We start from the raw sequence: 14,712 nt of genomic DNA, 5'->3' as shown, positions 1-14,712 counted from the left end.
GTCCACCAGTACTTCATGCAGTTTCCATAGAACGCGGTGATTGGGAAAAAAGTCTCCAAAAGGGTCCATGCCAAAGCCGGACACAGCGTTTGGTAAAAGCATGAATATGGCAAAAGAAATGGGGATGACACGTACAAAGCGGGCAATGAGATACTTGGCATACCACAACATACATTCAGCCAACACCTGACGACATGTACGCTTTGATGCCCTCACGCGAGCGGTGGGTGAACTCATAAGTAACTCCTCAGAGACATGAAGGCGATGCAACGCCAAAAAGCCAGCAATGGTGAGAAAGGTTCCAACAGCAAAAGCAGAAAATGCTTCCTTCCCAAGAAAGGCATAAATAAAGTTAACTGGAGGTGAACCTATATTATTCATGGTGGGAATCTGCTGGGAATACCAAAAAGAGCTAAACATCATAATCCACATCCACGCAATTACCCGCCAGCTGTTGAATAAATTTAGATTCACCTCGGACTTTGGATAATAGCGCCACTTACGGAAACTGTTAATTAATGACAGACACAATACGGTGCGATTCAGAAATGAACGAAAGTTGGGCACATCTGGGATCTCCGCCAGAAACTTCTGCACTCGTCGGTGCGACCAGAGCAATTCCGTGTTGAATTCCGGAAGAATGCCCGCCCCTCGCAAAGAGTCGCGTTCACCCGAGCGCGTTCCTTTTTTGACCGACACCACTTCTTCGCCTGTTCGAGCCTCTTTATACCTGACGAAGGATCCAAAATGTGTCTTTTTTCTTGGAGATTTGGCGCTTTCATCCTCCCTCTCTCCCATGCGAGGTGAGTGTGCGGGCTCAATTTGCTTGCCAGCCTCATCCGCCTCAGACTGCTCCACAGCAACAAGTAGTGGTTGGGTGATCGCTGTAACGCTGGCGGAAAAACCACCCTTTTGTTTCTCTGTGAGTTTCTTCTCCGTGGTGCACCGTAAATCTGCTCCATGACGCCTCGGACTTGACTCGTTGGTTTTACTTTGGTTCTCCAACAAAACCACATTGGGTGGCTGCAACACCCGCACAACAGCACCATCGGCTCCCATCATCACCACTTCGAATGGGATGCTACGTGCTGTGATGCTCCAGTAGTAGTCATAGAGTGTTGCCAGCACCACAAGCAGAATGATGAACCCCATGATCGCCCAGGAAACAATATTGTGTACATGTAGCTCCAAAAAGGAAGAAGAACGAGGGGCACAATTGATATATTGTTCCAAACGATCCATTACCTGTGACGTGTTCATACCATCACCATGCATGAGTTCACTATAGTTAAAAGTTCCGTTTAGCATGGGATCTAAAACCACTTGCCGCGCAATGTCCAGCAGCGTGCATGTCGAAGGCAGACAATAGCCAAGGAGACGTGAGTTGCCCCACCTGAACCTTGTGGGGAAGAGTACGCAATACTGCACCCCATTCTCATCGGGGCAGCCGCTGTAGCTACCCAACATGCCAGGAATACCACCTGAGGCACGAAACATCAGCTCTGTTTGGTTACAAAATGGAAGCATCGTTATTGGCTAACGCAACGGCTAGAATCAGCACTACTACCACCACCACCACTAATACTACTACTAATACACCTTCGACTATTACACCTTCTTCAGAAAGGGAGGCAAATAATACATTTCTGGAACAGACCGCAAACACAGGCTACAGAAACAGATCCGCACAGATGGCATGTATGTTGTCTCTTCTTTTTCCTCACAAGTGTGAGGCCTAAAGCCCACAAATAACAAACAACATGATACAAGAAGAAAGAATTGTTCATGCTCATCTATATCTTTTGTAACACACACCACACGTATGGTACAGAGATGCGGAGAAGTATATATATATATATATATATACCAACGGAGAAAGAATAAAATAATAAACTCACTGAAATACACGAGCGGGAAAAAAAAAAGCACCCACAACAAAAAGTATAGAATTCTTTCGTTTTGTAATGTACGTGTGTTTGTGCCCATTCACGCTGTCAATGCTCTATATGGAGGGATGCCAACAAGGCGTGCCCGGATTGGCAAGCAATCGATCCAACGTGGAACTAAAATTTATGTATGAGAGAGAGCCATCATGTCGTTTTGTGAGGGAAGAAGAAATAATTGAGCGGCATTAGTCACTCTTCATCCCCATCAAAAAAAAAAAAATGAATCATAATAATCATATTTTGACAGAAATGATGACAGCAAACGGGCCATATGTTGCTTTTGCTCCTTTTCTCTTTTTCTCCCTTTCTTTTTTTAATTGCATTTGGCCTTCCCTCCTCTTCTCTTCTATGGAAATTTGCAGTGAAATTACTCCTGTGTGATCGTAACAACATCGCCGTCCTGCAGGTTGTAGTGCGCCAGTGGGTGGCGATCCATCAGACATGAGCCGTGGGCCCGCAACACACAGCGTGTCAGGGGAATCATTGTTTTGTGCTGAACCAGAGCACGCAGTTTAAGCACCCTCTCACTGGATGGCAGACGCACCTCCCAGCGGAAACCCTTTTCCTTGTACACCATCACAAGACGTACAGCTTCATCCCGCGCAATGATGATGACTTCCGGTGCGGCGACCTCATTTCCCCCGAGGCCGAGTTCGGTGGAGCCCAACCGGCACTTTGGGTCAAGCGCCACATTCCCAGCCCGCCACTCCTGGCACGCCGCACGGATCCCTGTACTATTCTGCACCATCACCATCACGTCAAAGATGGTGTCATTAACATGCGCCGTCACGCTAAACGCCTTGTTGCTGTGCTGGACCCGGGCGATAAATGTACGCCAAACGCTTTCATCGTGTGGTACCGCCTTTTGGGTCGTTGCTGTTGTTATTGCCGCTGCTGGTGTCGCGGCGGTAGTAGAAGTAGAAGCAGAGACAGGGGCAGCACCAGAGATGCTAACAGTTGTCGCTGCAGTTGGGGCGCGTGCCTTCGCATTGGGTTCCCCATCCGCTTTTAGCAGCGTTAATGTCGGGTTGAGTTGCGGTGCCACGTCACCACCACGGCTGGAGCGTTCCCCACTCACCGTGACAGGCACCCCAAAGGCGTACCACATCGCATAATTGTGAATGAAATACCGCACAAAGTCATCAAAAATGACATATGTGGTGTCACCAAAGATTTCCACCACACGGCGCCGCAACTCCATTTCCGGCATTTCAATTGTATGCTCAATGAGCGAGTGTTCAAGCATAAAGATCACATCATCCCTTGCAATGGCGTGTTCCATGTCACGACGGAGTGCAAAGAAACAGAAACGTGCAGCCTCCAGCGGCGTCATGCCCTTCACGTGAAACGCGCACGTAATTAGGAACTGCATTAGTTCCTGTGGAGAAAATCCGGATGATTTCTGGTTAAAGAAAACCGATACAACACGCGCCACACCAGGATCAAGTGTAGCGCGTCCCATTATGACATCCAACAAGTGTCGTACATGCTCCATGGAAGGATTTGCCTCCACGATACGGTCTCGCCTCCACCGCCGCTCATTTGCCCGCGCAATATGTTGGTCGGACTCCCAAAATATAGGCTGGTAAGCCCCAGATGGAACGTCTGGTGGCGGTCGACCCCAATCCCTCGCAACATGTGCGTACTGCGCCTGATGCGCCGGATCGTTAATGAGACTGCAGCGTTCTTCTGTACACATCGGCGTTTCGCCTCCCAGTGGCCGTCGCACCAATCGTATGGAGGCAATAAGAAGCCCCAAATCTGTCCCGCTGGCGGCGCGCACAGCAGTCGTCCACCACACATCTCGCTCCATGGCGAAAGAAGCCATGGGCTGTATGGGCAGCGCCGTTACCACATCATGGGAGTTAGCGTGATTCATCACGTTCTGAATGGTACAATGAAAAATTGCTCGCTCAAGCTGCGTTGCGTTCTGTATTGTAAGAAATAACGGGTTGGCGCCGTCAAAAACAAAACGATCCTGACTTCCAAATTCCACGGAGGTCGTGTATTGCGTGCCACGTTGGTATGTATGACCCGGCACAAGCCACGTCGCACGAAGCACTAGTCCCACGGGAAAAGTTGGCTGGTCCACAGATGTCGGTGACGCGGTGATGAGAGCCCCTCCGTGCGGGGAAAGGGATATTTTCCACGATATAGTCACGAAGCCAAAGTCATCTACGCCGTGTTCTGCGAGAGTTGCCACGTCCTTTTTAAAAAGCAAGTCAAACTTATCATGCGCGTTGCGTGGCTGCAGCATGATACGTACCGGCTGCGTGGAGCTGCTTGGAGCGTGAAGAAAAAATGGACAAACCGCCTGGCCATACGCCCCGCCATGCGCGTCCTCCAGTGTAATGAGAACCCGCTGCTCCACGCTTTGTTCACCATCCATGTCGTCAGTCGATACGCCGGGCTGTTTTTGCACCCCGACCCGAGACAACCTTTCGACTGGGAGGTGAACTCTCGTGCCCGGCACGACAAACCGCACCATCTCATTGAAAGCTGGTTTTGAGGTGAAGTACTGCCGCCGTGTGGAGGCGACATGGTGCTCCGTTGCGACAGTGTTCGTCGCCACCGCCTTACCTCCCACACTCACACAGCTCGCGCCACGAACAGAGATTGTCTTACGCAGCGTGGACACGCTCACATGCGCCACGGGGTCGCATTGTAGCAGCCGTGCGGTTGGAAGAAACGCTCCGTGTATCGTCAACTCCACGTTGCTGTCAAATTCAATCTTGAGCGGCGGATGTTCCTCCTCGGCCGCAGCCGCGTTCATCGCTCACGGCAAAGCAGAAGGACGACTATGGAAGAGGGAGAACCCAACAACAACAACAACAACCAAAAGCAACAAACAAACAAAAAAAGGATGAGAAAAAGTGGGGCCGCAGCGGCTAAATTGGCCGTACAACTTTCCCTTTTGTGAAAGCGGCGACGGTCAACGGAAAGAAATGCAAAGCCGTGAACGGGAGGAAAAACAACAACAAAAGACACGACAGCAAATTTCGCTCCTCACCTCTTTGGATGAGTGCACAGTTCCCACCACCTCCCCTTTTCTCCTTCTTCCTTTTATTCCTCCTCTCATCATGCCGACCTAAGAGTTTGGCACGGAAATGGCCTTCGTTTCGTTACTTCCCCCCCTCCCCCCTCACAGTTGTACGCAGAAAAGGTAATTACACACACAAAAATGAATGGGCAATAATAATAATAATAATAATAATAATAATAAAATGCAGCCAAATAAATTTCGTACGTGCCAAACACACACACACACACAGATGGAAGAAGAGTGGAAAAAAAACAAAACGAAAAAAAAAAGCAAACGAAAAAGAAGTACAAACACAAAAGTGGACACGCATACACATACAGGGAAAGAAAAAAAAAAACGTGCGCAGAGAACACTTTCTCCATCTAAATGCAGGCTCCCTTTTTTTAGTTACCCTTCCCATTTCATACTCCGTTCCTTTTTTCTTTTTTTACTTTTCATGGTGCACCGAGAAGTGTAAGTGAAGCCCAAACGACAGGAGGAAAGTGGCAACGCAGCGCTTCCTCTTGCGCCATGCGCAACGCCAGCGCGTACGGGTAACGCATGCGCCACTCAAATGCGAGCAGGAGTTTCTCGAGATAAATTTGAACAAGTCTATGGTGCTCCGCCGTGATACTCGTACCAGGCGGCAGGTCCATCCGTAGTACGCGGCGACAGCCATGCTCAAGGCACAGTCGCGCCGCCACACCCGGCTCTTCAACGGACGTGGCGGTAGAAGCATCATTTGTAACAACGACAAGACTGAGCGACTCCGAAAGACAGGAGTGACCGCGTGTCAGGTCTTCTAGACGCACCATGCCATCGGCAACCTTAAACATGTGCTTAACAGGATCGCATAGCACTATCAGGGCCCGGCAGGATGGTAAAGCAAAGGCAGATATTATTTCTTTACGCGTACATCCGGTAAATACGCTCCAAGGATGCAAATTACCGAAAAGCCATTTCGCCGGACCCTGAAGTACAGGTGTAGGGAAGAGATGTGTGTCTTCCAGAGAGGCAGTGGTGGAGCTTAGTGCTGTTGTCAATGACTGTTTACCGGAGACTTTGTCTGCGGCAATATTTCCTAGTGACATAGAATTCGCCGCTGAAGCATTGGACGTCCTTTCTGGGAGAAATACACAGAGGTCTTTTGAAGGGGCGTTAAAAAACGACGGCTGTTCTTCATGCTGCATGCCGCCAAGGAATTTCGCAACACTGGGCGCCACCACCATTGTCAACTGTTGGCCCAACGGTTCACAGTTTGCTCCAGATTCATAAAGCGAGGGCAATGGAACGTGAAGCAACGCCGGGTCAAGAATAAAGGCGAAGCACTCGGCCTCATCATTGAAGCAGCGAGCCATTCGGAGTGAGTCCCGAACAGGGGTCCAAAGATCCGCATACAGGTCCTGCAGGCCTTGCTGCAGTTCCTCGTTCATAACTGCGTGCCCGGCAATTGGACCCGGTAGAACCGGTGATCTATCCACAGAGCCCGCGCGACTTCTTCGTGTGAGGGAACCAATGGAGGAAGCAATGACTGAGAGACGTTTTTCCTTACGTTCCACGGGTGCATGTGACAAAGACTCGGCAAGTGCCGAAGACGCCGTTTCTCGTGTTGAGGGTTGTGAAACGTGCCTCTTATTGTAAAATTCCTTCAGCGAATATGCCTGCACAAGCCGTCTAAGAAAAAAGGAACGTCCGGCAGGGCGAACGATGGCAACATATTGTGTGGCGAACTCTGCGAAGTAAAATACAAACGTGCATCGCGGAAACGCCAAGAGTGCAAGGTCGACCGCGTCCGCAGGATTGCGTGGAACCAGGCGCTGACGCATCACTAGGGGCATGAGCGAAATCTGTGCCGCTCTTTCTATGGCCTCTAGTGCCCGAGTAAAACAGGCCGTCCGTACCCTTGTACAAGGACGCGGTGGAGGATCTTGCGCGCCGTATAAGGCATCCCATTGAACCGGCTCAGGTAGCGCCGCAATTTCACCTTCCAGATTTATTAAGCGTCTGCCGGCCAATACTTTAGAAACTGACGACGTCGAAGACCACCGGGGTGGGGTCGTTGAGGCCGCCGTGACCGGTGGTGGCTTTTTACTGGTACTCTCAAAAGAAACTGCAGGGTCATCCTTCCGTGCCGCCGCCAATTTCTTGCCGCCGCCACTGCCGCTGCCTGTGGTGGGGGCAGGGCCGTTGTCAGGAATGGCCGCGGCGTCTCCATCGCGGAAAGAATTACTTGACAACATCTCTCCATCGTCACCGCCGTTGAAACAAATATCGTTGTCATCTTCCTCTTCACGCACGGTGTCTGTGCCGCCGCCACCGCCTGCATGAGCCAACTCCTGCGATTTCCTTAGGCGTTTTTCATCCTCTCGCATAAGAACATTAAGATCTCCACTCACAGTTAGTATCTGAAACTCATTGGCATCATGAACGCTCCCAGTTCTGTCATTGCCACCAGAGGGGGAGGTCCCATGGGTAGGCGTGCTGCCGGAATGACGACCCGCCTTCTCCACAAGCGGTACTTCCTCGTCGTTCAAATAAAAATTATGCACAAGCCAACGTGCGGAGTCTAACGCCGCATTGCAGTCCTCCCGACTTACACTTGAGGCTTCTGAAAAGGCTGAAAGCACAATCTCATGATTTCGCTTCGCCTTAAAGACCTGATGGGATGTGGCGTAGGCAATTGCGAGAACGGCATTGGCGTGTCCCACTTCAACCCAATTCCGCAGCTGCCGTGCCTCGCTTTCCCAAATCATGAGCACTTTAATCGCCTCTTGTACCTCTCCATCCCCAAGAAGGGCACGGGCCCGCATACGAAACAATGTTCCTTTCCACTCGCTACACTTGTACTGCACCTTCTCTAGCTCGTCAAGAGCATTAATACATTCCTTGTACTGACCAAGCTGCAGGTGAGCATCGGCCAAGGCCTCCAACGCAAAACGTTTATCCGCAGCCGCGTCCACGCCCTCCGCGGCAGACGCCAAAGTGTCCAACTCCTTTGCTGTGATGAGCACATCCATATAAATGCCCTTCGCACGCTGTGCAGCAATGATGTTGCGCGTGGTTTCACGACTTATCTCCTGATCCTCGTACTCTTTTGCGAGCTCACTCACCTTTGCCCACTGCTCTTCTGCCTCCCAAGTGTCTCCTGTTGCTGTATACAGTCTGGCAAGCCGGATACGTGCGTTGTACAACAACAACGCATCGCCCACCTCTGAGGCGCATTCCAAAACCTGATGATTATAGTGGATGGCGGTCTTGGGCTTGTTTAATGCGGAGTACACTTCAGCCAGCTTTGAAAATACTACTGACTCCCCTAAACCGCGGTTATTCCGTTCCCGTTCCTTCCCGGCATCCATAAAGGATGATCTGGTACTGCTAATATCATTGCTATTGCTCTCCCCTTCCCTATCAGCGTACATCGCAAGGGCGTTTGAGTACTCTTGTAGTGCATTCTCCCAATTACCCAGCATGGACCAGGCATCACCGCAAGTGATAGTAATAATCGGCCGCAATGCATTTGCCTTCTGCGAAATGTCAGTAAGAAGTCTCCTATTTGCGAAGAGCATCGACTGGGATTCTCCTTCCGAGGAATTTCCGCTATTCTGATCGTTGGAAAGAAGTGCACTTGCCCAATTTTTCACTTGGTCCAAAAACTCCCGTGCGCGTGCCGTTTCGCGAGACGCACGTGCGCCGTCAAACTTACTTAGGCACTGTGTATGAACTTCATATACGTTGAATTTCAACTGGAGTGTTTGCACACGCTCCTCCAGTTCACGAGCCGGAATGGGCCGTGTGGGGTCCGGCAGCGCGTCGGACCACAGAGGTGGGCGAACAGAGGCCGAGTTGACTTTATCCTCAATAAGTGGCTCCAGTAGCAGCGCGGCCTTCTTCGGTTGTCCGAGACGCAACAGGGCCTTTGCCGCCACAACAAGAGACGAGGTGACATCGAACATTGTGCCACTGGAAGGGGGCTTCGCCTTCAGTATACAGCGCTGCAATACGTTTTGCGCCGCGTACGCGCTGTTCACCGCATTACTAAGCTGCTGACGGCGACACCGGACGTTCACCTCGTGCTCCGCCTGCAAGACATACGCAAGGGCGAGGTTGCGTTCGCTTTCCGCCTCACAGCGAAAAAGTTTCAGCTCACGCTCCTTCAAAATTAAAATCTCTAAATCCGCATTCTCCGTAACAGAAACATCGGAGCCCATGGCCAAATCTTTTGTTTTTCTTGTTGCTGCTGCCTCTGCTTCTGCTGCGGCTGCCTGGGACGTAACTTTCGCGTACTCAACGGCTTGTTTGAAGACCAGCACAGCACTGCCGTATTCCTTCTCCACCTCAAGCTGTTCACCCCGTTCCTTCAATGCCGCATACATTTCTTCATTTCGTCTGGAACGGCGGCAATGCCTGACACATTCCAAATACTGATTAAAGTATTTGGAAGTGTTGATAGAGTCATACATGCGATAGTACGCGCGCCAGATGGCCCGAAGGTGGAAGAGCCTTGCGCTGTAGACGCCATGTCGAACAGCAGCGTAGCGCACCAAGTACGTTCCAGTTGCTGGATAGGAATCAACAAACGCCTGTTCACAAAGGTCAGCTTGTTGAAGTGCAAGCTGGACCGTTTCAACAATAGACGTGTCCATACGGGACACCTCCTGAGCCTGTACCAGAAGCATCATAGAGGCCAAATAGTTTAATCCACAACTGCGGCCATTCGACCCGAATGACCATTTTTTCTTCGCATTGAAAAAGTGAGCATTTGCAGACTTGAGAGCCTCAGGATAATTCCCAGTGGCAATGCGTAGCTTCACAAGGGACTCACGGGCTCCTTGTCTGCATGAAAAGAAGCAGCTCGTAATGGATAATTCATCTTCGCTATTCACGAAACATTCTGCCTCTTCAAGGCGTGGCGGGGATGTGCTCAAACATTGCTCCACACGCAAATGCAAAACAACTGCCGATAAGATCTGCGTCATAAAGAGCAAAAAATCATCATCAAACATCGCGTGCTGGGCTTCAGCTATTGACAAGCCGGTTTGTGACATGCCTCCATTTATGGATTGCGCGGATAACGAGCGAAATGAGCGAATTTCGTCATCAATTCCAGTTGTTGGTTTCTCTGGGGTGCAGTGCGACATGTGTGTGACCATACGTTGTTCCTCCAACAGGGCGTCACCAGCATCCGCAGCAGCCCCCGTCGCAGAGAAGGCACTAGCGTTGCCACCATACGCATCCACAGAGGTGCACTGAGAACCAAAGACCCCGGTAGCGACGGCGTGAACCTCCTTGCCTGTCTCTGTCCCTAAAGCTAGTTCATTCATTTCATCCCATGTTTTTTGAATTAGCCGGAAAAATTGCTGTCGTTTTTCCTCACTCCAATAGGGAGAGCAAACGGCATAGGTTGCCATCGTATGGCAATGAAAGAGATCAAGAGGGGGTGAGGATAAATCCTGATGTTCTGCCTTCGGGAACATTGAAGTAGACGACTGCTCTTCAAGATATGCTGCCCACGTCCTGAGAACGTTTTGTTCATACACTTTTTCCACCTCCTCCAGAATATCGTCCATGGAGACAGTGTTATCACTGCTTTCCATGAGGAGAACGGTGTATTGAAACAACGAAGGGCCCTGAGGCGATTTATTCGTAGAGGCCGCGTCCAATGAACCATGCGGTTTGCCTTCCAAGACGCTACCAAAACTACACTGCGGTTTTTGTAGGATACACTGGACGAGTTCATGACCGGTTGCATCACGCAATATCCAGAGTGCTATGGCAACTTCAGCAGCCTTCCGTTGAGTCCCTCCCAAGAAATTCGTGAGCTCCTCTATGACTTCTTCCCACTGTACAGGAACACCATATGTCGTCTGCCTCGTCGTCTGGGGTGGTGGAAACTCGGATGTCGAGACCCCGAAGGGGCGTTCCTGCCCCAGCTGCTGAGACAAGATGCAGCGCATAATGGTCCATGTGATGAGGGAATTTACAAAACCCATCCTTTCCTCAGCTTTTCGAAAATCATTAAACCTGGCGTCGTTGCTAGCTTCTCCGACTGATTTGGAACTCGGGAGCGGCGTCGCTCTTTTGGAAGGGGCTGCTTGCTGAAGAGCTAAAATAGTTGGGCTTTCCCTACCGTCTATCGTGGGACTTCTTGAGACACCATGGGGGATTGAAGGTGCCTTTCCAGGCGATGAAGGAGGGGACTGAAACGGCGTTATGAATGAATAGGGCATCCGAGAGCGCATCATCGCATCTGTGTAGATCGCATGGTCAGTCTCAATGAGAAGATTCACAAGTCGACACAACAGCCACCGCCACTCTTCTTGTGTAATAATTCTCGTGCTATGACGAGCGTCGGGCAACTCGGGGGATGGTTCGGGCGCCTCACCGTCCGCCGCTTGCCCGTTGGGGCAATCCACTGCTGTCGCCTGGACATTTTCTGCGTCTCCCTTCTTGTCACAGTTGCCATTCGTCCCTGCCACCTCTTCTGGTATTGCTAACAGGCAAAGGTCGAGCGCGGCAACTAATTCCTCCCGCTCCTGCCTCAATGCATGCATGTTCTCTTTCACAGGATTACAAGTGCGGTTTGAATGTAAACTGAGGGATGAGGCTGCTGTTGCGGCACATGTCGCTCTGGAACACGCGGGATCCTGCTCGAGGTTAAAAGGGGATAAGGCCAAACCATTTCTCTCAAAGGATTCCAAAATTTGAAAAATATAATGTAGCGCGGCCTGCTTGTTTTCAAATGGCCCTATGGCACGTTGTCCCTGTTGTTGTTGTTGTTGTTGCTGCTGCGATGAAACACTGTGCACGGAGCTGGAATTACCGTGTGCACCGTCCCCGGCTCCCTTCTTTCCCCCTTTCCTCCAGAATCTTGTGAGTGTCCTGAAGTTCATCGACAATAAACACCACCCGCACACACTCACAAGAACAACAAAAACAAAAACTAATCAAACGATGCAGCTTCCAGGCTTATGCCAACTTTCGCCCAAAAAGAAACGAAAAATAAAAAAGGTATTGGAGCTTTGCTCTCCTCCACCTCCTCCCTTTTTCTCGTTTGTTCCTTTCGTGTTTCCCACTTATGTGCGTGTGTGCTCTTTGGCGATGATCGTTGACAAGAGCTGCCGCCACGAGATTGCACGGATGAGAGCACCGGGGCCGGGAAACAGAAGGAAGGTGGGGGTTGCACCAATGGTGTGTGCCGCGGGACGGTGTATGGGGGAAGAAACAGAGCCGGCGAGTGGGCCACTAGCAGGAACCCAGCACCCGCGTACAAACTTGATTTCTTCTCACTCTTAAAATCCGACTCCCCTCCCCACACACAGGCCGAGAGAACAAGTAAAAAATCTCTCTCACCCCTTTCTGCTCCTGTCAGACTTCCTCCACCTCTTCTCTTATTCAATTTCCCTCCTCTTTTTCCGTGTATATGTGCTGGGGTGTTGCTGCCCCTCAAATTTTCCCTTCCTGCTTCACCACCGGTCCCTTGTATGCACGTATTTATGTATATTTCTTTGCGCACTCCCTTCCTACAATGACCTAAACTCAAAAAAAAAAAAAAAAATAAGGAGGGGGTAAAGACATGCAAAACCCCGCTCGCACCCTCTCCCCTCCAAAAAAAAAAAAACACAAAAATATGCAGCAGCGAAGCAAAGATACCAGCACGCAAGACCATTCGGCATCAATAAGCGCAGTGGCCTGATTGGTATTCAAAGTAGGGAACAAGCTAGAAGGAAAAAAAAAAAAAAACAAAAAACAAAAGCAATAAAACAACGGTACACAAAAACGCACACAAATAAAAACAATTTTTTTTGATGTTAATGTATATATTTTCTTATTTGCTCAATCCTTCGCACGGTCCTTCCTCAAGATTGGGCTACGCCCACAGCACCTAACACCAACACCGACAGCAGCACTATTGCCCAGCCAGCGCGGGGAGTTATTTTGCCGCCTCTGAGCGCCGCTGCCACACTTCCCATGGCCTCACTTCATGCGCTTCACGTGCCACATGATCGAGATAAACAATGGTGCCGTGATACACAACCTTCTCCCAGCCGGGGGGCAGTGGCTCTCCATCGCTGGGGCACATCGCGGCGTAGAGTGCCTCCTCTGACATTCCGTCCACGCACTGCACCACGGGTGCTCCCAGCTCCGCGAGGGGCATACGGTTCTCTGTCCTTGGGCGAATACTGCGCCCATCAACATTCTCGGGGGAACGCTCCCGGTGCGCCGGAAATCCACGACGAGACATTCACACGCGCAGGCAGAGGGCACAAGAAGAGAGACCCGACAATCACCGGTAGGCACTATTCCAACACCTACACTTCCTTCACGCCATGAATAGCCACCACAGACAAAAACAACAACAACAAAAAAAAAGCGAGGGGAAAAAAAAAGAAAGAAAGACAAAACACACACACACACGCGCACACATACACAAAATAAATAAAGAACCAAATACATAAGAAAAGCCCTTGAGAGGAAAATTCCTACTCCCTGTTCCCCTCACAAGAGCAGCAGCAAAAATTCCGCAACTCAACAACACAATAAAACAGACAGAATGAATTCTCATTTAATACAAACACACACACACACACACACAGAGAGAGAGAGACAGAGGGGGAAGGGCATACATCATAATAATTCACGGAATCATGACCCAAGTTAGTTTTGAAATGCAAATGCACGTAATATTTTCTCCATACACTCTGCAAAAAAAAAAAAAAAAACAACAAAAAAAAACGTTTTGTAAAACCACTTACTATCGCAGAACAGTGTCGTAAACAAAAACAAAATGGGGGAAAAACATCTCCCCCGCCCTTCTAATAAACAGCAGGAGATCGACCAAAAATAAGTACCCCCCGTTTCATATTTCTCACACACACACCAAAAAAAAAAAAAAAAAAAAGCACTACGTGTAATGCAATATTAAGATCAACAAGGACAAGAACAAAATAGCGGCCATGTCCTTCAAACCATACAATAACATTAATACTACAAGGAACGGCATAAAAAAAAACAACTCCCTTTCACGCATTTCCATTTACTTTCCAAAAATGTTACTTTTCACTGTGGCACTGTTCGTTCAGGAGGGGCAGGGTTCGCGCTGTTCTCACGGTGGAGCCTGAGCGCATGCTCCCGGCCATACTCGGAGATTACCTCGGACTTCCCACAGTACGACACCTGCAGGGGCTTCTCGCGCTCCATGTTGTAGCGGTTGTGCAGAGCCATGATGGCACAATCGGCCTCCTCCGTCGATCCGTACTCCACAAATGCACTTCCCTTGCTGCGGTTGGTTGTCCTGTCGCGAAGTACATTCACGTGGAGCACCTTTCCGTAGAAGTCAAAAAGGGCGCAGACGTCTTCCTCGGTTGCATCAAAGTTCAGCTGCCCCACAAACAGACGTGCCTGTCCCAGCACCATGAATACAGGAAAGCAGACACAAGAATGCCTCTTGTAACCGCTCCGCGCCACCTACTCTGCCCTAAACACTGCGCAAGGGAAAAAAAAAGCAGAAGACCTCAAAAACGAAAAAAAAAAAGAAAGAGCAAACAGAGCATCCAGTGGCGTATGCATGTGAAGAGAAACAAAAAAGTTAAGACACTTGAAGCAATATTGCCGCTCTGCCTCACGTCGAGAAAAGAGCAGGAACGCACAGGCTCATGGGTCGCACTGCGGGAGGCAGAGAGAAAGAGGGGTGGCGATCAGAGAAACGACAGTTCATGTAAGGCGTGTGTGTGCTTCAAGATGTGT

The 14,712-nt window shown here is 50.0% G+C and overlaps 5 protein-coding genes across 5 annotated transcripts, besides 15 other annotated features; all 5 read right to left on the bottom strand.

Moving 5' to 3' along the window:
• Positions 1 to 928: a sequence feature (heterozygous, non-Esmeraldo-like haplotype).
• Positions 1 to 1,527, bottom strand: Tc00.1047053504243.49 (hypothetical protein, conserved; the record flags this gene model as incomplete). The annotated part of the gene is made up of 1 exon (XM_802968.1): positions 1 to 1,527. A coding segment is annotated over one exon (1,527 nt), but the record flags the coding sequence as incomplete, so codon positions are not given.
• Positions 929 to 1,760: a sequence feature (areas merged during assembly that could not be assigned to a particular haplotype. This can correspond to areas where the two haplotypes were merged or to regions with more than two copies in the genome that were merged during assembly.).
• Positions 1,560 to 1,597: a microsatellite.
• Positions 1,761 to 14,712: a sequence feature (heterozygous, non-Esmeraldo-like haplotype).
• Positions 1,845 to 1,866: a microsatellite.
• Positions 2,314 to 4,719, bottom strand: Tc00.1047053504243.40 (hypothetical protein, conserved; the record flags this gene model as incomplete). Its single annotated transcript, XM_802967.1, has 1 exon — positions 2,314 to 4,719. One exon carries the CDS (start codon positions 4,717 to 4,719, stop codon positions 2,314 to 2,316), a length of 2,406 nt encoding a protein of 801 aa, XP_808060.1.
• Positions 5,138 to 5,169: a microsatellite.
• Positions 5,234 to 5,327: a sequence feature (T-rich).
• Positions 5,424 to 11,858, bottom strand: Tc00.1047053504243.30 (hypothetical protein, conserved; the record flags this gene model as incomplete). Its single annotated transcript, XM_802966.1, has 1 exon — positions 5,424 to 11,858. The coding sequence occupies one exon, from the start codon at positions 11,856 to 11,858 to the stop codon at positions 5,424 to 5,426; it is 6,435 nt and encodes a 2,144-aa protein (XP_808059.1).
• Positions 11,731 to 11,756: a microsatellite.
• Positions 12,694 to 12,764: a sequence feature (T-rich).
• Tc00.1047053504243.20 (hypothetical protein, conserved) lies at positions 12,899 to 13,210 on the bottom strand (the record flags this gene model as incomplete). Its single annotated transcript, XM_802965.1, has 1 exon — positions 12,899 to 13,210. The coding sequence occupies one exon, from the start codon at positions 13,208 to 13,210 to the stop codon at positions 12,899 to 12,901; it is 312 nt and encodes a 103-aa protein (XP_808058.1).
• Positions 13,315 to 13,369: a sequence feature (T-rich).
• Positions 13,370 to 13,398: a microsatellite.
• Positions 13,399 to 13,429: a sequence feature (T-rich).
• Positions 13,537 to 13,561: a microsatellite.
• Positions 13,672 to 13,701: a microsatellite.
• Positions 13,848 to 13,867: a microsatellite.
• Tc00.1047053504243.10 (RNA-binding protein, putative) lies at positions 14,026 to 14,382 on the bottom strand (the record flags this gene model as incomplete). Its single annotated transcript, XM_802964.1, has 1 exon — positions 14,026 to 14,382. One exon carries the CDS (start codon positions 14,380 to 14,382, stop codon positions 14,026 to 14,028), a length of 357 nt encoding a protein of 118 aa, XP_808057.1.

The sequence above is a fragment of the Trypanosoma cruzi genome, genomic scaffold, assembly GCF_000209065.1.
Source record: "Trypanosoma cruzi strain CL Brener 1047053517173 genomic scaffold, whole genome shotgun sequence".
Lineage (NCBI taxonomy): Eukaryota > Euglenozoa > Kinetoplastea > Trypanosomatida > Trypanosomatidae > Trypanosoma > Trypanosoma cruzi.
This window is presented reverse-complemented; position numbering and strand designations above follow the sequence as displayed.